General features: G+C 38.0%; 1 protein-coding gene across 2 annotated transcripts in view; it reads right to left on the bottom strand.

The window, feature by feature from the left end:
• The window catches only part of CRPPA (CDP-L-ribitol pyrophosphorylase A), a 58306-nt gene that overhangs the window by 21438 nt on the left and 11605 nt on the right, over positions 1–25263 (bottom strand). For both annotated transcript variants that reach the window (XR_015946471.1, XM_035128980.3), the window contains exons 3-9: positions 16437–16586; positions 14343–14447; positions 10640–10685; positions 3993–4090; positions 3159–3251; positions 1866–1958; positions 342–464 (exon numbers count right to left, since the gene is read on the bottom strand). Coding sequence is in view for 1 of the 2 variants with exons in the window: in XM_035128980.3 (XP_034984871.3) it covers positions 342–464; positions 1866–1958; positions 3159–3251; positions 3993–4090; positions 10640–10685; positions 14343–14447; positions 16437–16586 (708 nt within the window). In the remaining variant the exon portion in view is untranslated. The remainder of the gene's footprint in view (positions 1–341; positions 465–1865; positions 1959–3158; positions 3252–3992; positions 4091–10639; positions 10686–14342; positions 14448–16436; positions 16587–25263) is intronic.

Below are 25263 nucleotides of genomic sequence, written 5' to 3'. Positions count from 1 at the left end.
AGGTAATTGGTTCCATTGTTGAATTGCTCTCACTTTTAAGGTGTTCCTCCTAACGTTCAGGCTTCTCCTCCTTCCTAAACCCTTTTTCTTTTGTGTCACGTCTCTCAGATTGTAAGCATAAGGGCAGGGACTTTTTTATTACTAATATCTGTAAACCACATTAAGGATTCTGCAGAACAACAAAAAAGGACAGGAAATTTTCCAACCTAAGAAACAGTTGTTGTATTTTTGTCACCTTTCAGATTTTTAAAAACTTTTTAAAAAATCAAATCAGGTGGGTCACAAAAATACATTCATAAATAGGTAATTCACAGATACTTCACATTCATTCAGCTACATACCTTTTGGTAATGTATACTTAGACCATATAACAAAATATTTTTCTGTTCCGCTTCCTTTGCAAATTTAGCGAATCTTTGCATTGCACTGATAAAAGACACATTTTCGAAAAAATCCAAGTATACCTAACAAAGGGAGAGAAAAGAAAAACTAATTTTAAAAAATTAAATTCCCAAGAAACAAATAAAAAAGGAAAGAAAACCAATTTATTGCTATTTAAAACTGCACCGAAGAAAATATTCTGTGAAATCCTTTTCTATACTTTTTATATTTAAGGGTGCAGTCCAATGATCCTAACAGTATCTGCCGGCAAAAAAAAAAGGACCTCTGGCAGAGAGGGAGGTCCTTCCTGGATAGTAGTGAAATTTTCTCCCATTCCTGATGTTTTGCTGGAGGTGCTCCACCAGTGGTGGAATGAAAAATGGGGTGGTTTAGAGGCACATCATGAGTGACCAAAGATCCACAGAATCTTAAGCTCTCTTGTTCCACTGACATGCCTCTAAACTGAGTCTGAAACTAGTTCAACCCAAGATCTAGCATAGTTAATGCCCATCAACTGGAGTCAATGGGAGGAAGCAAAAAGGATACACACACAACCAGCTTCCACAGGATGGTTCCACTGCCACCTGGACTTAGTAAAGTGTAACAGGTCTGCCACAGATCTTCACACCATCACCATCAGTCGGATTAGTTTGGCCAACAGATGAAAACATAATCACACTTCCTAGGGAGCAAGCTTGACTGGACACAGTGGAACTTACTTCTGATTTACCATGCAAACGATTGCAAAGCAGATAGAGTGGTTCTCCAATACTATCAAAGAAAAGTACCATACCAACCCTGCTTACTATTTTAGTACATTGCTTTAAATGTTATTCTGGTTCAGAAATTTCCTTTTAAAATTTCAGCTGGAGTTAGAGATGACAAGATACACACCACCAACATGATTAGACTATCCTAATCTGGAAAAGCATGGAATTTTTACAACAAGTTGTTGGCATTCATCTGTCTCAACAACTATGTTAGCAGGACCGAAATGACATCCCCGGGGTGCAAGTCTAGGCAGTGTGTATGGAGGTCTTGGCCTGCCCAGATGACAAGACCCTTCTCCCAGCCTTGCTGATGTGGTTCAAAGGAAAGCAGAGCAATACGGTTGGCACCAGCTTGGCTGCAGGAGTTGCTGGAAGGAGGCATAAAGGGCACCATCCAACCTTCTTAAGGGCTCCACTCCAGATTTTTGTAGAGGAGTCACAGGTGAGAGCTGAGTGCAGGGTGCGGACCAAAGGTGGACAGGCTATCCCAGAAGGAGCACAATATGTCCCCTGCCAGAGGCAGTACCCCTCCCCTAACACCCCATGCACCCTTACAATAAGTATTCAAGAAAGAATACAGTTTTGACTTGCCTCTACTTGGTATCTATTACATGTTACAGAGGTGACACCGATGCTTAAAAACAGAATCTCATATGCAGTCTGATGTATTGGAAAATTTACTTTATAATATAATAATGTAATATATTAACCTACCGAGATAAGAACAACAGAGTATAAAACAGAAGCATTTGTGTTTTCAAGTATTTCCACTAACTGATGTGTTTCTTGGAAGTTAGACAGGTTATCCTAAAGAAGAACAAATTTCCGGTTAAGAAGAATGCTTTTAAGATGCATAATGTATTTATTTAATTACACTATCAACTTCCCTTGCTCAGGGAGGCTGTGGCACACCTCCCTCAAGCCTATACCGTACTGTTACAAATGAAGCACATGTAATGTAAATAAAAGGATATTATTCCCTAATTTACTACTTTCTCCCCTTCCCTCTGTTGTCTTTTTGTTACTGTAAATCCCTCAGGGGAAGGACCTATCCCCTTGCACTTTATGAAGTTGATCTCCACTGACATGGTGCTATGACCAATAAAATAACAATACATTTGTAGTATTGCACTAATATTACAACTGGATTCCCCTTTCCTGTGCTTTGTAGGGTTACAGAAACTCCGGATTTGTAATGGACAAAAAATAATCTAGGTGAATTTTTCCATAAGGAAAGAAAAGTGCTTTTATGGAGCCACAAACAAATGTAACTTCACTGTAGAAGAGACAAATTCTGCCTTGGAAACACAGCAGGTGCATCAAAGAAATGTGTCGGCAGAGCAAATAGAAAAATGTATTTTTAAATGGCAATCTGTCCAATATGTTAACAATCATATAAATAACTTCTGATAAAATCAATAATCTCATACAAACAAGCCAAGTTGCAGCATAATGAAAAAAACAGGATTGCTGATTGGGGAAAAATGTCATACTGATTACAATTGAGGTAAATCTTAGAGACACTTTTGGATCAAAAGCAGAAAGGATTTTGTGAAGTGTGTTACACTCTTTCAAATATACTTATACAACCATTTCCCCTAAAACTGTGGCTTTATGAACATGTAATAGTAAATATAGTGGAAATACTGTAAGAAATGAAATTAAAAAGACAATAATTGTTCTAATTTCGGAATAACTTTCTACAACATATTAAGAATATGAATACAACTTTAAATGGGATGTATCTGGTTGTAAAATATATCAACATTACTCCGCCTGAGTCAACAGTCCAAGTATCAAACTGACAGGACTGATGTCTACATACGACATATGGCTCTGTTAAACTAAAACCTGTCCTTCACAATTGCAGGCCTGAGTTTCATCAGTTTGACAACAGACCATGAAGCTTGTAAGGAAGCCAATTTTACCAAGGACAATGCAGCTAAGTGATGCTGTAAAGTTAAAATATGTGCTCAGAGACTGCCTTTGATCTTCCATAATACTTACATTTATGCAAATAAAGTTGTAGCATTGTTCTAGTAATATATTTTGTAGATGACTTTCATTTTTGCAAAGGGACGTTGATACAGCTTTAACCAGCTGAAAAGGGAAATTAAGATTGTATTACTGAATACTCCCCTAAACAATGTTGTTATCCTGCGCGTCTTAAACCACAAACCACTGAAGAATCCATGTGTTAACTACCACTTTTAAACAATGTAAGTAACACTTTGTATCATCATACTCATGAACAGAACAAGCATACTCAGGCCCAGCTCCCACAATGGTTTGATATGAACTAGAAGTGTTCATTGTGGGAAATTTCTAAACTATGGTTTAATAGGAACCAGACCATAAACTCATTTCATGCCCAGCTATAGGCCTCCTTAGCCAGTCCAAGCAGAACGCTTTTCAAAATACTGGTCTGATCTGACTGTCCTGACTGACTGTAATAAGACCCAAGGAAGGAAGTTTATGGGAACCAGACCATAAACTCATTTCATGCCCAGCTATAGGCCTCCTTAGCCAGTCCAAGCAGAACGCTTTTCAAAATACTGGTCTGATCTGACTGTCCTGACTGACTGTAATAAGACCCAAGGAAGGAAGCAATGTATTAAATACCCTGGTACAAAGAGTGATTGATCAGCTGTATGTGTTCTGGGAATCTAAAAGGAAAACCAACTCAAGATGCCAATTCAACCCAAGCTATAATCATCCCTTGAAAAAAAATTGCCGGAGGCCACTGCATTTAGTGGCATGCTAAAAAAATACTTCTACATAGCTTTCACATTGGAATTCTCCTTATGTTGATGATGTTGAGAATCAAAATCTAGTACTTACTTTCACATGACTCTTCAGTGTTTCATGAAGGAGAAATCCTACTTGCACGGCATCTTCCTTCATATTAGTGAGAACACAAACTTGTTGTGATATGGTGTCTAATAAAGAAAATTTAAAACAGAGGGGAAAAACAGTTGTTATCATTATCAATTCTCTAACTTATTTCAGTAAACAATTATTTTAGACAGGGTTTGTTTTTATAGAAAGAGGAATCGTGTTTTCTGCACTTGGAAATAAGGTTTTATGACAAGGGTTATATACGGGTAAATAAAGGATTAGACATATCATCAGCTACCATGAAAATACTCCCTCCCCACAACCTGAGGATTGGTAAATTTAACTTCCTGACTACTATTATAGATACCATCCCTATCCAACTCAAAGACAGCTCAAGTTTGTGAAAAAAAGAACTGACCATACACAGCCCAATGTTTTATCCCATGGGTCCCTTTGGGAGGAAGGGTATTCCCTACTCTTTCCTTTTTGTGTTGTTTGACAAACCACTGCATGTGTAAAAACCACAATGCAAAAGCTGCTCTAACTGGAATAAAAATAAACTTAATAAAACGTACAATAAGATTTATCTGTACTGTTTCTGTATGCATTTCTCCCACTGCATCTGTCATCCCATGTAACATGACCGAGCCTTGTGTTCCATGCACCCCCCTACTACACACTGCACTTAATTACTTCCTCAGTTGCAGGAAACAATCAGGATTGCAAACAAGCTTCAAACCATGCTTTATGATTTTGGTTTGGAAGACAAGCACCAACCAGTTGGGATGCAAAGAGCATACTATGATTTGCCTCAAGCCAGGAACGTAACCAATTACATGGAGTGTGCAAGAGGAAGAGTTAGTGTGCTTCTTCCCACATTGCATAACTATGATTTGGCACTGCATATGAACTGACCTACTGGGTGTAAACTTAAGCAGCCGACCGTGTATGCAGGAGAAAAGCATTCACATAATCGAATGTGAATGAATTCACAGGCAGCCCAGATAACTGATCTGTTCCAATATATGACCAGCTACAACAAAAAATAATAACTTCAGTGCTCTCATTTTTCATCCCACCTGTTCATTGGCTACCTAGGATTGCATTCTATGTAAAGAAATATTAATGAACAAAGCCCTAAGTGTACTTAGCATCAAAAAACTTAGATATATGATTAACCTTTGTTACACAACTCACTTAATTCAAGTGGGATTTGAGCACCCACACTCTATTCCTGTGATGTGGGAACAGAGAAGAAGCTACCTGCACTCCAGAAAAGTGGCAGGGTGAAAGGGCGCTGCTGTCAATGCAAGTGCAACTAGGGATAAGTTAGATACCACTGATATAAACGGAGTATGTTCATTTGAATGGAGGAGCATGTGGCTGCACATTGAGGTAGTACGTCCAAGCAGGGCATAATAAGTGATTTATTCCTTGAGGGCAGCCCCACTGTGAATATATTAACACTTTAAAAAAAAGTGAGGCTAAACATTAATTTCTCATTACTGCTAGAATTTGGGATCACATAATTCAGTAGTCAAGCAAGTGTGCAAGGCAGAACTACAGTTCTAAAAATTATAGGTTCATTCTTCGCCTATTTTTGAATGCACATTTCAAGGTATCCCTGAAAGGGAGACTGAAGCTTTACATGTTTCAACTGGAGGTTCAAATATATAGTTGCCCTAGGGGAAGAAATCCTTAAAGAGATTTTTTCAGGATGTTTTTGTACTATCCAGGTTCTAACTACTTTTCTAAATGAGTCATCCTACCGGTAACTGCAGGATGAGGTTTCCCTATTTGCAGACTAATAATATGAGAAGGGGAGAGAGACAGACATGCGCCACATTGTCTGCACATCCAGCAAGTTTTTACCTGTTTTACTTCAAGAGCATTAAGAATGCTTTTTAAAATTATTATTAAACATGTTCTATTATTTTTCCAACGTTGGTTGTTAAAGAAAGACAAAGCTAAAAAATGGAACACCATTACACTTTAAGAAATCATTTTATGAAGATAGTGAATCAAATGTTTTACATATTGGAACCACATTGTTTGGTACTTGAATGATCATTATATTTTTCTTACCTACATCAGTGCTCAGTTTAAAAGAATGGAATGTGTCCTTTATCAACAGCTTATATTGCCTACAGCAGAAAACTTTAGCTAAGCTTTCCTAAAGCATTTGGAACTTGTTAGCTGTATTTGCATAGGTAGGATTACATTTGTAATACAGATCACCAAATACTGCTCACATAATTAAAAGCAGATGGTATACTAATTTCTTTTAAACTCTTTAATGTCATATATTAATTGTGATTTGATCAATCACATTATTTGATCAATCACAAGATATTATTTGCATTTATTTGTTGTAAACTGCTGAATAACAACTTAATGTTTGCACAGCGCTTTCAGGTGGTTATAGTACTTCATATTCTGTATCTTACTGTAATCCTTATAACCACTACCATGTATTGGTTATTATGAGTATCTGAGGGGAAATTTGGCTCCCTTAAGACCACCTAGTGGCTTTATGGCAGAGACAAGATTCAGACCAGTGATTTCCTGGGCCATAGCTCAGATTCACCAGAATGGGGAACCTGTGATCTTCCAAATGTTGTAGGACTACAACTCCCACCAGCCCCAGACAGCATGGCCAATGGTCAAGGATGACTGGCATTATAGTCCAGGGACTTCTGGAGGGCCACAGGTTCCCATCCCTGCTATGATAACTCTCCCTAATCCTGGCTCATCAACAGGAATGGGAGAGAAATTTGATTCAGTTTGCATTAATAATGATAATGATAATATATTATTTATACCCCGCCCATCGGGCTGGGTTTCCCCAGCCACTCTGGGCGGCTTCCAACAGAAATATTAAAATACACTAATTTCTTAAAGATTAAAAGCTTCCCTAAACAGGGCTGCCTTCAGATGTCCTCTAAAAGTCTGGTAGTTATTTTTCTTTTTGACATCTGGTGGGAGGGTGTTCCAGGGCGGGTGCCACTACCAAGAAGGCCCTCTGCCTGGTTCCCTGTAACTTGGCTTCTCGCAGCGAGGGAACCGCCAGAAGGCCCTCGGCACTGGACCTCAGTGTCTGGGCAGAGCGATGGAGATGCTCCTTCAGGTATACTGAAGGACCTACCTTCAGTACCAAATATGCAACCTACCAAATATGCAAACTGAAACATAGCTATCCTTCAAATTTTACACTCACTAGATTGTGCAGTGCCATTCTCCAGCCAGATGCCGGTACTTATAAGACTCTAACTTGCTTAGCTTCCCATTAGGTACCATTTGATAGCTCTTATTTTCTAATAATGGATGTACTTAAACCAGGTTAATGTTTAAAAGTTTTCTCCACTGTACTGCTATACAAAATAGTCTTAGATGATTATAAAACTGATCAGCTACTATATTATGTAAAATAAGAGGCCATTAAATCACAAAGTTAATATGATCATACATCTATAAATATGTTAACCCCACCTCCCCTAACTGCACCTCCCTTTTTACATTGGATTCCCACATCCTCACTTTTTACATGATTGAAGCAAGCTGAATTTAAACACATGGATATGTCATATTAGTATGGCCCTAGTGTGACATATATGACATTCTCCTAGTGGTCTCTTATCCAAGTTCTGGAGAGCCAAATCTCACCCCCTTTCATTATACCTGATCATCATACAGTCTTTAAGATAAGATGTATAGTTTGGCTACATACAATCCTAATTCTGTAGGAGAAGCTCACAACCACTGATTTAATCAATAAAACAGTGGAATGCATTTGCATTAACATAGCCTACAGAAATGGGTCGACTTCAAACACTTGCATACCATTGTAAAATCCCATTCCTAAATATATTACATGGAAATAAGCCCCATTGTGGTCAATTTATATTTAGGGTTGGCATGTAACATTGCTGCTGTGCAAATATTTACATTTTCATAATTCTCATCAAGGGTTCAGTGAGACTGTAGCTGGGCTAGTTACTGAAGTTGTCACACCTATTGATTTATACACAGCAGCTACACTACCTATGTACAGTCATTTCTAAGACAGTTGCCATTATATAAAATGTCACCTAAGGAGCTATAGTAAGTATAGGCATATGCTCGGAAGAACTGAGGAAATGTGGCTTGAGACATATACAAATTCCCTTTTATACTATGTACAGATTCTCCTATACACAAATCTGGAATAATTCAAGCAACCTAGGGAATATGCTATATTAATCTCATCTGTTATTTTACATGCATTGAAGTCATTCACATAATTTTAAAGGGTGATCTCCTACTATGCTGTACTCAGTGTAGACCCACTGCAATTAACTGTCTTAAGTTAGCATAGAATTGCTCAGCAATTAAAAATATATTTAAATGTCATTAACTTCCATAAGATATTCAGAGAAAACTGAATATTTTACAGCTGGATAACTGTTGGAAATATATGTAGAACAAAAAAAAGAATTTGTATTCAAAATTCAATAGTCTTAATAGTCAAGATTACTCACTGGTATAACATTTATACTACAGAAGCAGAAAAATCTGAATGACTTCAGAAAATACTTTATAGAGTCAATATTTGAACAAACTGTACTACCCAATTGTACCAAAAGAAGAAGGTAAAGAAGAAAATAGAAAACATAAGATGTGTCTGGATATTTTTTGTTTCTACTACGGTGACTAGTAGAGTACAGTATGTGCCAAGAAATGCTCATTGTAGAGAATAAGAAAATCCGTATCACATCAGACTGGTTTGTTTATGTAAATTAAATTCAGCTTTTTTAGTCTTGGCATTGTTAACCAGTTTAAAAACTTGTTAGTCTGAGCTTGCACAGCAACTGTGGGTGGGCAAAACAAGTCTGCACAACAAATACAATGTTGCTCTGCTGAGAGAATGTCCCTAAATACATAGGTAAACATACAACACGAAGTGTGGTTTTAGCTCATTGTAACTAGTTCCGCATTTATTTGTAAATCAGTTCTTCACATAGGAAATCCCCATATTTAAGCGGCTACAATTGTTTTAGATACCTAAGTGCACCAGAAATCACACTTTCCCATGAATCTTCTAAATGAACAAATATATGCAAAATGAGGAGACAGGATCCAATTTTGCTTCTAATTTATAAGTGAAGTTTAAGTATCTCCTTCACAAAGAAGTTTAACTTTCAACGATAGCCATTCCACTGAAAACTATAGTAGTCTTAAAACTTAAACCGCTTAAAGAATCAGGTCCAAATGTTTTCAGAATACAGTGGTACCTCGGTTTACAAACTTAATCCGTTCCGGAAGTCCGTTCTTAAACCGAAACCGTTCTTAAACCGAGGCGCGCTTTCCCTAATGAGGCCTCCTGCCGCTGGTGCCCTTCCACTGTTTGGCTTCTGTTCTTAGACAGAGGTAAGGTTCGCAAACTGGGACACTACTTCCGGTTTTGAGGAGTTCATAAACCGAATAGTTTGTAAACAGGGCTGTTCTTAAACTGAGGTACCACTGTATACTGTTACGAAAAATAAAAGGCCTCAGTGTGGTAGAACCATAGTGTATCCACTAATGGCTCCTAGGGCTGGTTTCCCTTTGCAGGGAGAGGGAATTGCACAGAACAAGTCCCTACAGACACTGCAGATGAGAAAGCAGCTCAGTCAGGCTCAGGTGGTTCTCTTCCACTGTTTCTCTAAGAAGCTACACTGATTGCTACCACCATATCCTATGAGGAACAGCAGCAGCTTGTCAGGAGTTTGGAGAGAGAAAGAGAGATCTCTTTCTATCCAAACCAGCCAGCTAGGACTTCTTCCTCTTCTTCTTCCTCCTGGCTGCAGACCTTTGTGACTCTAAGACCAGCTCCACAGCACTGCCCCCTGGGAAGTTACTGAATTTTGAACCTAGATTCTCCCACTTGGCTTGCCTTGATTCTCCACGTGGACTGACATCCAGCCTTGACTTTACCAAGCTGTGTGCTGTATGTAGTCTAACATCCCAAAGACACGTCCCTCCAAGATATAGAGCTGGCAATACAGTTCTAGATGGGATTTGATGAGTTGGGACTTGCTGCCAAAGCAGTCAGAATCAAAGCCGTAGTGTTGCAGATCTGTCTCAAATAAATGTGGAGTGCAACACTAAATGAGATTTGATAATCTGTTGTGGTGAAATATGAAGGTGCAAGGTGATGGCAAGGTGAATGTTTACACTTCTCACTAAGAAATAATCTGTAAAGGCACCTTTACACATTAGAGCCTTGAAATAGAAGCCAATACAAGTTAAATCTGTTTAGCAGCAACCATGATGTGTAGTGTCACCAGCCATATGGATCTCCCTGCTGGTGCAATGCCCATCCACAGAACAATGAAGTCCTCACTACTGTCTTGATTATGTACTTCCTGAAGTTCTGTTTTCCCCTTGGATAGGCTTTCATTTTGGTTGAAAGGTCAGCATTGTCTGACTTGAATCAGAGACAGTGCCCAAGGCCTATTTTCCATTTGCCTGGTTCCTTTATGCAACTTTACATGATTGAAGGAATAAGCTAAAGCTATTTACGTGGTTTTATTATTTTACCAGTCAACTTTAATTTCTAGTGTTTTCACACACAAAATGTGGTTTCACCTTGGTGACTATATGAACTTGCGGACTCAAGGACAAGCACATACCCTTAATTAAAGAATCAGCCGCATACAGATCCCGCTTGTAGGTCACCTAAAGGACAGATAAACCTAATTAGTTCTTCCACGAGTTGTTAATCACACACACACACAGACACACACACACAGTACCTAAAGACATTTTTCCACACTGAAAGACCATCAACACATAATATTGCCATTTTATTATTATTGTTATTTTTAGTAGCCTTCCATCTCAAGGCTATGTACAAAGCATAATGGATGAACTGAAAAACAGTTAAAACACACACAAACATTGTGAATTTGGTTCTTTATAATTTTGCAACTCTTCTTTAAATTGGAAATAAAGTTTGAAATTGGAACTTTTTAAATTGGATTGGTGGATAAAAAGAACAAAGCATTGTCCTGCACAGCAGCCCAAACTCCATATTGAAATATGAGGAGATAAAAGAACTGGCCAGTCAAAACAATAAGTCACAAGATGGAAAATAACTGGCTACAACGTATCTGGGAACAAACCCAAGAAGTGTTGGAAAAAGTGAAAATATACAGAAGCAACACTGTGACTCTCATCGAAACTTTACAACAAGTTACTCCCAAGGACAGCCAGGAGCCACATGCTAAAATTTTGGAATCTAAAGACACTAGAGACTTAATAGAGGATGAACAAGAAGAGCAACAACAAGTGAAATTAGTGCAGCCTGTGAGAGAAGCTGTACAATGTCTGGATTACAAACAGGAGGCTCAAAAAGAAGAAAAAATCCAGGATGCCGACCCCTCAGTGAGAGAGAGGGATCGGGCTCATGGTAAAACCAACCAAGCAGTGGCAAAGGACAAAGACTTGTCCTGGGATCGAGCCCCCCTAGTGAGAGGAGGGAGGCGAACCCCAGGCAACAGTTCAGCGACATGGGAGGACAAGAAAAGGGAAAGATGGAGGTGGGAGGGAGCTAAGAAACTGCAACAACAGAAGAAGGGATGGGGAGAGGAGGGTGGGCTGAAGTGGTTCAGGGATGGTGTGGGTTGAAAGAGAAGCGGCATTCCGATTGGGATGGATTATATGGATTTGAATTTGGACTGTACGAAGGATTGTTAACCAGAGAATTGCTAACCAGGAGATAGAGGGGGGTAGTGGGAATCGTAATAGGTTAGAAATAAGTTGTTGATTGAAATTGATTAGAATATCTTAAAGGAAAAAAAAATAGGCTAAAGGAAGTTAGTTGAGAATTGGAAAATTATGAAATGAAATAATGAAATATTAAGAATATGGCTTTAATAAGTGATTAATATAAAGGAATTGTAATGAATTGTAATGGGATAATGATTATGTGTTATCAGGCAATGAGTATGTAATACGGTTATAATTTGAAAGCTGCGCAAATTGGGATATTATAAAGGCTCGGAAAGGGGGGGACGGGGAAGCCGAAATGATGTTATGAAATGAGGTTATATAATGATTGTTTATTTTTTCTCTTTTTTATTGTCTTGCTGTATTTGTTTTTGTAATTCTTTTCTTTTTTCTTTTCTTTTCTTTTTTTCTTTTGCCATTTTGGCGTGTTTTTGTGTTTTTTTGTTTCTGTTTGAAAACCCAATAAATATATTTTTTTTAAAAAAACACACACAAACACAAAATATTATTTTAAAAAACACACAGAATGGATGCATAAGTTAGAGACCTATTCATTCAGCTGGGAAAGCTTGCTGGGATAAAAAGGTCTTCAGTTATTTCCAGAAAGTGCAGATAGTGGATACCTGTTGTGTCTTGACAGGAATGTTGTTCCACAGAACAGGGACAGCCACACTGAAAGCTCTGCTCCAAGTTACTGTATTATATTTAATTATATCTAAATTGTATTTAAAAAGCACTAGAAGCCATGAGAAAAAAATGTAAATCAGAAGATCCTCCAAATGCATATTTGTATTAAGCTTTAAAATCTGTTCAGTATTAATTTTATAATTCTTTTTAAAAATTGCTGCATTTGGTTTACTCACATATGTCTACCAAATTCTTTCTAAGAGTGCTCACCTTTATTCTGTGTTAGTGAAATAGTAAATTTACCATTTGCGTATCTTCATGTCAAGAAGTTCATCTAACCTACTATGATAATTATATTGCTTCCCTTACTATGATAATTACATTATTTCCCAAAATCTAGAGTTAACATCTTTTATTTTTTTTAAAAAAAAACAACAGCAATCCTCCTGCTGTAATACCTTTAATGTATTACTAGTTCTGATCTAAAAAGTACTTTGGGGCAGGAGTGTTCTTTGAACAAGACACCTCATAGAGGAGAGCTCTTATGTCAGTTTTGGTAGTGAAACAAATAGATTGCTCTGAACCTCACATGCTTAAAACTGACGCCAGAAAATAAAGAGAAATTACCAAAACAGATTTTATTTATTATGTGGGGGGGGGTGTGTGTGTAACAAATGTAACTGAATATACTGCATAGTGATACCCTGTTTCTCATATTTTAAGACATACCCATAAAATAAGCCATAGCAGGATTTTTAAGCATTCAAGGAATATAAGCCATACCCCGAAAATAAGACATAGTGATAGGCACAGCAGCAATGCCGGCTGCGGCAGGAGGAGGAGGAAAAAAATAAGACATCCCTTGAAAATAAGCCATAGTGTGTTTTTTTGAGGAAAAAAATAAATATAAGACATGTCTTATAATATGAGAAACACGGTACAGAATGATATATAAAACAGTTGTTACAGTATGATTTTAGCATAGACATAACAACAAAAATGTGGAAGGATAAGTCCTAGTAATTATTTTTAACACAATATGTATACATTATTTTTTAATTAAAAAATGTATCTCCATTCATTTATAATTATGTCACATACTTTAATGATATTGTAGTAATTCTTGTTTTTTAGAGATTAAGGGTACAATCCAAATCCACCCACATGGTGGCAAGTGCAAGAGGTGGTGGAGGAAGAAGCCTGCGTCGGGCTAGAACCGAAGCAGCAACGGGGCCTGAAATAGAACCAAGGCGAGCATAGGGTGCAGTGAGAGTGGCTTGGGATCCAACAATACTTGGCTGGCCCAGCCCTCGCCCCTCCAGAAAACTTGTTTGGGGCTGCTGTTGACACTTGTGTCCATCCACACATTCGGCAGGTGGAGTGGAGTATTACACGACAGAATGACATGCCAGGAAGCTGACTTGGCCAGGAGAACTAGAAAGAGAACAGGGAGGCTTGGATTCTCCTGTAACTTGTGTTTTTATGTATTATTACCTCCATTCCACATATTAAAATATATAATATGTTTGATGTGTTTGATATAAACACATCGAAATGTGTTGTGTATATAATAGATATGTCTCAAAATCTCAAAAGAATATTTGAAGAGTATCGTTCTGTATGAGCTAAAAGAGAAGTCTACCAAAGGTGTGCCATTTCCATAAACTTCCTTTCTTGAATCCTGCCTGGGTACTTAAAACCAGGGGAGAATGGGTTTTCCTAAGAAAAGCTGGATCAGGCATCTCAAGGAACAACCTGCATCTCAATTCTACATTGCAGAAGATTTATTACATTCATCTGTGGCAGTGAAAAGCGAGTTGGGCATCTTAAAAGTTCCAACATGGATATACAGCTTGCTATAATTAAATTGCATTCATGGTTTGTAACATTTGAACAATATTTTTCAGAAGTGCAAGCATGTAACTATCATCAACTTTCCAAAGCTTCCCATTTACTAAAGAAAAATGTTGTTCCTACCTTCCATAAGTCAGGGGGCCCTTCAATAAGTTTCGCATTTATTTTGTTGTATTTTAGTGCCAGATGCAAACATTCTGTTCCATAATCCAGGTCATAGTCACTGCACTGTAGACAATGTTGAAACAAAAATCATTGTAGCCTACAGAATTTATATACAACGTGGCATTTTAAATTACTGTTTCTCAAGCTTTACAAATATACAAAGCCGCAATTGTGTACAGATTGACTGAGCACCCTAGTCCAGGTGCAGTCAATGCTTGGCTAATAGACCTGTATCAGTTGCATATGTGTGATGAAATGTTACTGCCAACATCAGGTTGTGCCACCATAGTAATCACTGCAGAGGTCCAAATAAGCCACCCTGATCCATATAATTTTCTGCTTTATACTGTTATATGCCACATCAGATGATGATAGCAGTTGCTCACCTAACAGTATCAATACTGAGATTATCATATCTGTTTCAGATTTGGCCAACATTGCAAGCACGCATCATGAACGTACTCCTGTGCTGGCACAGCTGTAACTGTACTCCTTCTAAACATGTATTTTCTAGTATAATGCCTCACAGCAACAGGACAGTAACCTAACATTATGTAACTTTGCCAATTTACTCTCAATAAACTGAAAGTGTTATGTCAAGAAAGGGCTAGATTATTTCCTGAGCCAAGATCTTCTGTAATTCTGTCCTTTGTTAACTGTGCCAGTGGAGAATTGTCAGAGTGCTGTTAAAGCCCTTTCAATTCTAACTATACTATGTAAGCACAGTATAGCTCCTAAAATGGTAGAATCCCTCCTGTAATGCATCTGAGACATTCTGGAATACTTCAAAGCAATGCAAATTCATCAGTCGCAATTAGTAGCTTTCCCTCTACATATTCTTAATTACAGGAGGGGGGAGAAAGTCTGAAAAACAGAAAAGCAACAGGAAAATGAGCTGTCCATAAATTCCTCAAAATGTTTGTTAAGATCAAAATTACTAGCAAAATTTAAATCAGTATGAGGTAGATTGAGATGGTGAGCAGTAGTTAAGTTTACTTGGAACAAATACAGAATTTCAATACCTCTTTTTTTTTTAAGTGATAGCAGTAAGTACTGGTTTTTGGGAGTTAGAGAGGGAAATAAGCTAAAGCTTCCTGCAAACAGGATTTCTTGTTTGATACTGTTGCTTACTAAGTCAAACTCTCCTGTAGCTGTGGGTGATATTACAATAGGAACAAGCAGAAAAGAGGAGATTGCCTCCTCCTAAATGCACGGTCCTTGTTAGTCTTCACATTTGGTTACCAATATGGTGTGCTTCCACAGGAAAGGAAGATGCACCGCATCAAAAATCAAACATGACCAAAGAGAAACTAGATGTGTATGATCCAGTGGCTAAGATGTGAAAATAGGTGTAGCAGTCATGCTGTGAGCTTGTATTTCAGAAACCCAGTAGAGTATAACTCCAACCAGTATTTTAAAAACTATTTTAAAGGCAGGTCAAATGGGTCCCTCTTTCAGTCAGAGGGCAATTCCATCATGGGCAAATTTCCAGAAGCCACCTGCCAGTGGAGTGTGTGGTCAGAGATGAAACTGGTCAGAGCCTTGGATGTGACTTTTATCATTCTACAACAGGCTGTATCCCAGCCATGCACAAGTCTGAGGTTTCTATGCAGCCACATAGGGTGCTTTCTGGTTTCACCTTCCCCAATCAAAATACCGTATTTTTTGCTCCATAAGACGCACTTTTTTCCTCCTAAAAAGTAAGAGGAGCGAAAAATACGGTAAAGAGAAGATGCACTTACCAGTAGTAGCACAAGCGTTTGTCCATTTTGACTGCAGAATCCACAGAGACTGGTGTAGGTTGTATACACCCAACACATAAACCTTTTCATCCATTTTGTGTGGATATTTGTGTGGAAGTTTGGTATATGAAATATAACATAATTATACAAAATGCTACCATTTGGTGACAAAAAAAACAAAAAATATAATTTATTAAAATGAATATTTACTAATTCACTCTCCAAATGACACATGCAAGTCAGTTGCCTCTTACAGTATGGGGGTGGGAGGAGAAGAGTAAGTTTCCTTTTTAATTGCCAAAATTCTTACCTGATGATATGCTTGATGGATTATATCGAATAAGAAAGCCTGAGGCATTTCACTTGCCCTGTACTTGGCACGATCTAGTGAATGGTCTAAACATCCGTCAGCAGAGGAAGCAATAACAGTGGAGACAAGAGGACAGATTGCTCCTGCTGCCTTGGGAACCAAGAAAAAAGGGGGAGAGACTTTAAACACAGATTTACATGTTTACCTTAGTTAATCTCTGCTTAAAGAACAAGTCCAAGCAAATTTAATATTTTGACTTCCACATATATTGTTGGCCTGATCCATACAGACATTGAACTCTTCCTGATATATATTGCACATCGTATTTTGCATGATGTCGATGAAAGTTGAGCCTCATACTATGGGAATAGACAGCTGTATGCGTGATTTTTCTCATGTTGTAGCAAACAGTGAAAATTAACATTAAAACCTTTCCCAAAAATGTTTAGCACCAATCTTATGTATTTGTGAAAAACTATCTAAAGCACACACATACCTATCGTATTTTCAGAATCTTCTATTTATGGGAGGCAAAAAACTTACTTCATAATGGAGGCTGAAGAACCAACTGACAAATTATTTTGATTGTTCTGAAATATGGAATGAGTGTAACCAAACTGTGGTGGATAAATGGCAAAGTATTAATGTGACCACTTCATCAAACCCAGATCTATATTTGAAACCATGACCATGGGCATGTGGAGAAACAATCAGATGACCCAAGCCATCAAATTAAATATGATTCAGACTCTAGCGGCATCCTTTTTTAAAATAATTAATTAATTTTCCAAATTATTACACATCAAACCAAATTACTTTAATACAATTTCATAAACATGATTAGTGAAATTCTGCTGTGTTGCCTTCATAGGCTTATTAATATCTTAGTTTCAAACGTTTATGTAAGTAGTGAATGAATTCGTAGGACAAGCAATCAGGTAAGAGTTATGACACGACAGGCTAAATTTAGCCAACAATTCTACAACACTACACTGGAATATGTACTGCATGATTAAGTATTTTGAACTTCAGGCAGAGACCATTCCTAAGCAACAGTCTTTACATCTATCTCTTGCTCAATAAATATTGATAATTCAACTCTGAAAGAATGACTTTCACTTTGTCCATCCTCTCACACACACACCATTTGGTGAATTGTCAGAGCCTCCTGGCTATTCACCCAATTGGTCTTATTTTCAGTTCTCAACTTCCTTCTGATTGGCTTCAAATGCCAGCAATAATCATGGAGATAGTCAGGACTTATGCTTAGGAAAATAAGAATGTCTTAGTTGGGATCCTGTACTCTACTGCAGCAGAGAAGAAATTGAGAGGGGGCAGTCATCTAGGGCTGACCGTTGACAACAATGGTAACCTTATAATACACTTCCTCACTTACAGGCATAACATTACACCACTGAAGGAGACAGGAGCGTGACCCGAGAAAGCACACAATACTGATTAAGCTCTGTTCTTCCCTTGCCATTCCCTATTCCACCCACTTTTTGTCCCTTGTACTGGTGCCAACGGAAAGGGCAGCCGTGATGTGATATATTGAGGCTGAAATCAATCCCAGTGTATCTTCAGGCTGAGCAAATGCACAGGGACTTAGAAGAGAAACTCTCCCTGCCCAGGAGGCATAAAAAAACTCAGGGATAGTATTGCTCTGTAAATGAATATGATTAATGTCTTCACATCCTAATTAATCAAACTCTTTCCACATATTACTGCACAGAAAATATTATTTTACACCATTGAAACAACTTCCATTAGTGGGCATTCAAAACCACATGTATTTTCTAAACTAAAGGAGAAGAATTACCTGTGTATTTATGTTTGCAACAGGTAGAAACATGTACTTCTATTCAGACATCTGCGCTCCCACCAATTATATCTCTAGTAATCAACATGCTTCAGCCACATACTATAATTACCACTTCTGTTAGCAGAACTGTCTTAAAAGAATACTTACCCTAAATTTACAGAATACCACCTTCAAAGATAAAGCAACCACCAGCAATTATGAGATTAAAATATTTCAACTATTTCCAAAAAATATTTTGTTGTATATTTGAACATTAAACTGATACTGTATTAAGCTACTCTTTAGCATTAAACTGATACTGTATTAAGCTATTCTTTTAATGTTAAACTGATTTTAGAAAAATTATTCTAATTTAGTGGCCAACAAAATCCAAGATTACTTCACAGCAACTTAAATCACCAAAACGTATGACAACATTCATATGCCTGCTATTGATGCTTTCATTATGCTCTTTTGTAAGACCTCAAACCCATCCCATCTTCAAGTAAATGTCAGGGATGTCAACAAAATTTGTCCACACCTGGCTTGGAAAGAAGTTTCTAGGGTTCTTTCAAAGCCACTACCGCACAATTCTTCTCCAGCTCATTTCAGCAGTCAGGTGCACAGCTTCTCCCCATCCGCAGTTTTACTAACTGGAAAGTCACACAAGAACTCAGGGCTTGATAAACAGTGCAACGTTGACTTGATCAATTTAAGAAATTGAGATATGGCTTGAGTGCATCCAGGAGTTCCCCTGGCAAGCGAGGGAAAGATTGGGAACCTCTCTTTCCCATGTCAAGGAGAGGTTGTCAAAGGACCTACAAATACTTCTTTATTGGCCTTTAGAAAATACAAACAAATGTTCAAGAAGGACTAAAAGACAAAATGACAGTGTGGGGACAAAAACTGAGCTATCTTTCCGGTAACAATACTTTGTGCTTGTTTGGGGTCCAATGTGGCTAGTATCAAGACTCCATGGCCCAGGATTTGTTTGTCTATCTTGTACAGTAAAAAGGTAACCTTGTGGGTAATAAATAAATAGTCCGTGGTATTCAATTAAGACTATAAACAGGCCTAGACAGAATGGTTACACACTAGAGTGGTTTTGGAATGTTAAAAAAGACAGTACAACCCAGAGTCTTAAATTCCTTAATTTGTAATGCTTAGAATGAACTGTTGAACCTGTGTAAACTACTCGGTGAAAACGGAGAATGATGTCATGAGTCACTGAAGAGAACGTTTAACATAATTTTGAATTAAAGAGAAGAGGGCAAATTAGATCCTTAAGGCTGTTTACCCAGCTGGAAGGGGCCAGTTGTAGAACTTGTTGGAATAAGGTCAGCAGGAAGGAAGTTTTAATCTGTTTATTCCGAAATGCAAAATGAATAGATAATCAGAAGCTTAAAGCAAACTTTGAATCAATGACCTGACACCATGGTGCATATTAAGCAGACTTCAAAAACAAAGGTTTAATGTACACAATGTATATTTATAATGCATGATTACAAAATTACTAAGTAGTAATTTCTATTGAATTCAGTGGGGCTTACTCTTAGGTGGGTGGGGTTAGCATTGCAGTCTTTGTTTCAAAATTTCTTCCTTTACACCAGGCATCCCCAAACTTCGGCCCTCCAGATGTTTTGGACTACAATCCCCATCATCCCTGACCACTGGTCCTGTTAACTAGGGATCACAGGAGTTGTAGGCCAAAACTTCTGGAGGGCCGCAGTTTGGGGGTGCCTGCTTTACACAGTTTCTACTATGTTTCTGAAAATCCGAATCCTAATTTGCAGTTAAAACTGCTTTTCTCTTGGCTGTAAATTTACAGTTATGCATAAAAAGTTCCACACACATGTGCCTGCTTCAACTGAGCACAGGCGAATGTGCATTACGACACTTAGCATGTGGTGATGGCAATGGAGAAAGCTTGCTTCTCCCACTGTGTCCAGAAGTAGCTGTCCAGCAGAGCTCTTCCAAGTGGCGAATGCGTTTGTGCCATATGACCAAGAGAGCATTGCTATGACACACTTTAGCAGCCTCATGTATACTTGCAAGGCACTTTAGGGGCAAAATCACTCAGATTTGGACAGTCAGATACCAGTTAGAGCAAGTCCAATGGAAGTGTCCAGAACCCTGTCTGTTCTATCTCTACTTGATCATTTTGATTATCATGGTCTGAGGATGTGGACCAGCTGCTTAGAGAAGTGCAGCCAATCACCTACTCCCTTGCCCCTTGCCCACATTGGCTTCTTAGAGCTAGTGGAAGGGGATTTGTTGGCAGTGAATTAATGCTTCCTTGTAGGAAGTGAATCAAAAGGAATCACTATCCAACAGGAACTCTAGGGCTTGAGCTAGAAACTTCATGACTGAAGGGAATGGGAATGAGCAATGTCTTCCTCTGTAGTTTGCACCTCTGGATTAGCAAGGTACATATACTGTACTAGAAGCCTGACTATCTGCCATTGTGTGGTCAACAGAGCTGTTCTGCCTGCTTCAGTTCTGGCTTTAGTTCAAGCCCTCTCTCTCTCTCTCTCTCTCTCTCTCTCTCCTACTTTCCAAATGTGGATTTAATTGCAGGATGCAAAAAAAGATTTTGTCCCTTTCTTTAAAATTGTTTTAAAATTTTTTAAAGTTAAACAATCCTTTTTAATTACAAAGGGCTATTCACTTATTATTTCTATCAAAGATACCTCTAATTTCTTGAAATGTCCTGATTCTGTCAAGATACTCCAGAAAAATTACAATCAAATCCTAAATTTAAAAAGCATTCATTTTAAGGAGCAGTAATTATTTCTTTAGAAACAGTGGTTTTCTTAAGCTACATAACTTTGTTTCTAAAGATCTGTTCATAATAGGTAATAATTCCTATTCATATCAAAAACAGATACACAAGCAAACTGGATTCTAGTCAGTAGCTGCATTATTTCCTGAGGATTCTAGGTTCCCAACTTTCTACTGTATTCAGTCTAAATTAACTGTATTGTTTCCTTTTGGTTTTTACAGCCTAGTTTTACCCAACAAAATCCTTTCATGCACAAAGAAGCTTTGTTGAAAGTTTTTCTACAGTAACAAGTTTCGGAAAGACAAGTCTCCTTAAATACTACCTGCTCCACTGATTCATAAACCTGTTAAAAAGGTGAAAGTACGGAATAAAAATAGGTTTCAGTTCATAAAGTCCATTAGGAAGGGTTTCATTATCTTTTAAAAAGAAACATCTAGGAATTTCAAAGTTGTAAAGGTTTAGAACTCTACAATGAGTATCATTAGTGTGCTCTCTGTGCGCAATAAGTTATTGGGGAGGGGAGAGTCCAAATACAAGAAATATTTCTTAGAACATTGGACTTGTCATAATTTAAAAACAGTACCACTTAAAACTGTTTTTCTGCAGCCTGATTTGGGGTAGTCGTAATTTTATAGCTGAATGGTGTATAGTGTCCCACAAGTTATGAATCATTGGGAGAGTCCTTTAGACTGCCTTGGGGGAAATAATATTTCACTAATGAGCACTATAATGAAATATCTAAAATTTGAAGGAAGCCAGGAATAGGATTCAGAGGCTGTACCAGACCTCCTCCGTCTCAACCCACAGCTTGTTGGCTTCTTGCCCAACAACAAAGGAAGTCAAGAGAATCAAAACATTACTAGAAGGTTCAAAGCATACCTGAAAATTTAAGGACCGAATAACATATACTGCACGAGAAGGATTGCATGAGATCAGTAAGCTTTGGGGAGCAATAGAGCACTCAAGGATTTTGCAGGGGCCCACTGCTATGTCAAACAAAACCAAAGCAGAGCAATTTTGCTGTCTCTTGCAACTGGTGAAGAAAGAAGGAAAGCTTTCCCTAAGTTTTCAATACTGCACAAGAACATTTGCTGCATTTTCCATCTGATAACAAGTTGCTGCAGGTATGTGCAAGCACAGTAGCTCATTTTGTGATAGCACTAAGGCAAATTAGAAATCAGAAGAAAGGCACATGCCTTAAGGATGTTGATCATTTAAGTTACAGAGTTGCACTTCTCAATGAAATGACATGCACTAATTGCATTAGGAATGTTTTCAACTAGTCCCTGGAGCCACCATGTATGGCTTGGAGAAGGTGGCGGTGCAAGCCATGAAGCAGCTTAAGAAAAAAGAAGCACAGCAGAAAACCTTACTTCTACGGAACCTTCAGTCATACATATATATATATATATATATATATATATATATATATGTATGTATGTAAAAATCTTGAAAGTGTCGGCCGCACTTTTCTCCGTAACCGCTTGACCGGTCGTCCTGAAATTTTGACACAACGATCCAGGCCACTTCCCGAGGGTTGTTGGGGCATAGCTGTCAAGTTCTCCCTTTTTTAAAGGGAAATTCCCTTATGCTGAATAGGCTTCCTCGTGAGAAAAGGGAAAACTTGGCAGCTATGTTTTGGGGACAAAAAACCCTCACATTTCGCATCTGGGCAGGTAGAAACCTGGTTTTCCACCAAGTCAAACAGCGCCCTCAAGTGGTGTTATACCCTCCTCCACCCCCTCCCTTCCTGTGAAATCTAAGCCACACCCACAAACCAAATGACATCAACCAAGCAACTAAAACCACCAAGGCGGCCATTATCAGACCCCTAGGCCTTTGTTTTATGTAGGCCCCTGCCAGGCCCCCACTAGGCCCGGGGGGGGGGAGAGATGGGCTCAAAAAGGTTGAGTATATATCTGATCTAGAGCTTGTTTCAGGGAATAGTGCATTTTATAAACAACTGATAGAAGGGATGACAGAATGGCCATCTTTCACTAGAATGCTGTATATTGGTAACTGTCCCACAGACTCAGTGGACAACTGCTCATTTTTTTCACATTTGTCTGCTGCAACCAACATAAAGCATTCCTAATTAGGGGGTGAAAAATGTCTTCACAAGCTTAATAAGCATTCTCAGAAACTTCATCCTAAACATATGCACAAGGGTACCTTTATGTGAGGTTGACAAAACCTCCCCTTTTCTTTAATGCAGCACTTATACAATTGTTCTGGTGTTCTATTGTAACTGCAGGTGCAGCTGGTTTTGAAACAGTGTCTCCAAACTATGTCTCATCTTACATATCAGTCACCTATACAGCCACAAAATCAGATATCCAACAACAAAATTTCATTCTGAAGTATAACAAAATCTATACACATAAATTTCTTATTATGCTGTTCTAGGAGCAGCTGTATAGTTAAAACAGCTGCTTCAGAATTCCATTCATAATAAAATCAAGATGATTCATCCTATCACTATGCAACTTGGCATGGCGAATCTACCTGGCAAAGGGTTTAAGCTAGCCACATTACCAAAAAGAAAGAAAAAGGAAAAAGGAAACAAATGAAAATGACTCAATTAAAACAGTTAATTTTTTATCATTGAAGTGCAGGGGGAGTCAGTGTTTTCTACAATTTTTTGGGTACCTTCCATTTTTCCTTTTTAGTTTAAATTATGTAAAAGAAAAGAGATACTTCAGGGGTTTCCCTTTCCAAGAGTTGGGTGGGGATCCACTGTGTGTTCCTAAAGTTATGAGATTTCAAAGTTTCCAATTTAAACTAAGTGCAAGTTAATTCAGTACATGCTCATTGCCAGATTGATGTTGCCCAGGTAAAGTTGGGTCCCTCCTTTGCCCTCTGAAAAAGGTAATCATCAGGCTAAAAGGCTGAACAAACAAAAGTCAGCAGGTAGGTAACATTAGTGCTGTGTCTGGTTTTTATATGTGAAACACTGTGAGCACCTTAGAGTGCTTTTGTGTGTTTGCCTGTGTGTGCAAGGATGTGCTATGGCTTCACTTGATTTGCAGTTTCTGGCTCAGCTTAGCTTGCTTGAGTGACCTGTTTTACACCTCTTTGTCACATTCTCTCAATTTGCAATCTTTGATAACTGCAGCAGACTACTGTATATTCCCGCTTATAAGACTACTTTTTAACCCAGGAAAATCTTCTCAAAATTCGGGGGTCGTCTTATACACCGGGTCGTATTTCTTATATGGTGAGTATATCCCAAACTCTATATTTTAACTGGGAAAGTCGGGGGTCGTCTTATACGCCCAGTCGTCTTATACGCCGGAATATATGATACATTCTAGGGCTGCAATAGACACTCTGTCTCAGCCTTACCTTACCTTCCCATAACATGAGGATAGCAACAGATTACGGTGTATGCCAAGTACACTTCTTAAGCTAATAGATATACTAGGAAGATAATAAAAACTAGGAGAAATACTCTTAGAGGACTGATGTACAGATTACTACTATAAATAAATAAATAAAGTATTTTCAACTTGTTAAATCGCAGTATAAATGTTAATGAATATAGAGCCACAATTAAGTTAGATTTTGATGAATGCCTCCCTTTAAGGTGATCTATGTCATTCAGTGAATTTCCTTTAAGAAATACAATGAAATTATAAGATGAAGAAAACTTGGAGCTAAGATGCTTACAAACTCATTCATCGAAAGCATGGAAGTTATGGGCATGGCAATTCCATTCCATGTAAGGCCAACATATACTATATATTGTGCTCATCTGCAATGGAGCTTCCATTTATCTATGTGATCCTTCAGTCCAAATTCTGTTTTTCTGCAGTTTGGCAACTCTGAAGGTGATTTTTCTAGCCCTAGAATACACATATATGTACCTGGTCTGAGTAAAGTACACAGGCACTGAACACAAGCACAACAACATCCTGAATTCTCACTCAACAGAAGCTAGACTCTACACCTGGGTATTCTGGCAGTCAACTCTTTTCAAACTAATCACATTGTTATATGCCTAATCATATTTATTTTCAAAATGTACAATTTCACATTTAACACTAAAGGTTTATTTGAAAACATGATGAAGCATCAGTCTCATCTTTCAATTGGCTGCCTGTTTCATGTGAAATCCAAATCCAAAAAACAATCAGGAAAATTCTAACTTTTGAAAATGTGAAAGTTTTTGAGTCACTTTTTACTCATAACTGCAATAGTTGTAAGGAAAGAATCAGACTTAATTCAATACTTGTTGTAATTAT

The sequence above is a fragment of the Zootoca vivipara genome, chromosome 11 (assembly GCF_965207765.1).
Source record: "Zootoca vivipara chromosome 11, rZooViv2.hap1.1, whole genome shotgun sequence".
NCBI lineage: Eukaryota > Metazoa > Chordata > Lepidosauria > Squamata > Lacertidae > Zootoca > Zootoca vivipara.
This window is presented reverse-complemented; position numbering and strand designations above follow the sequence as displayed.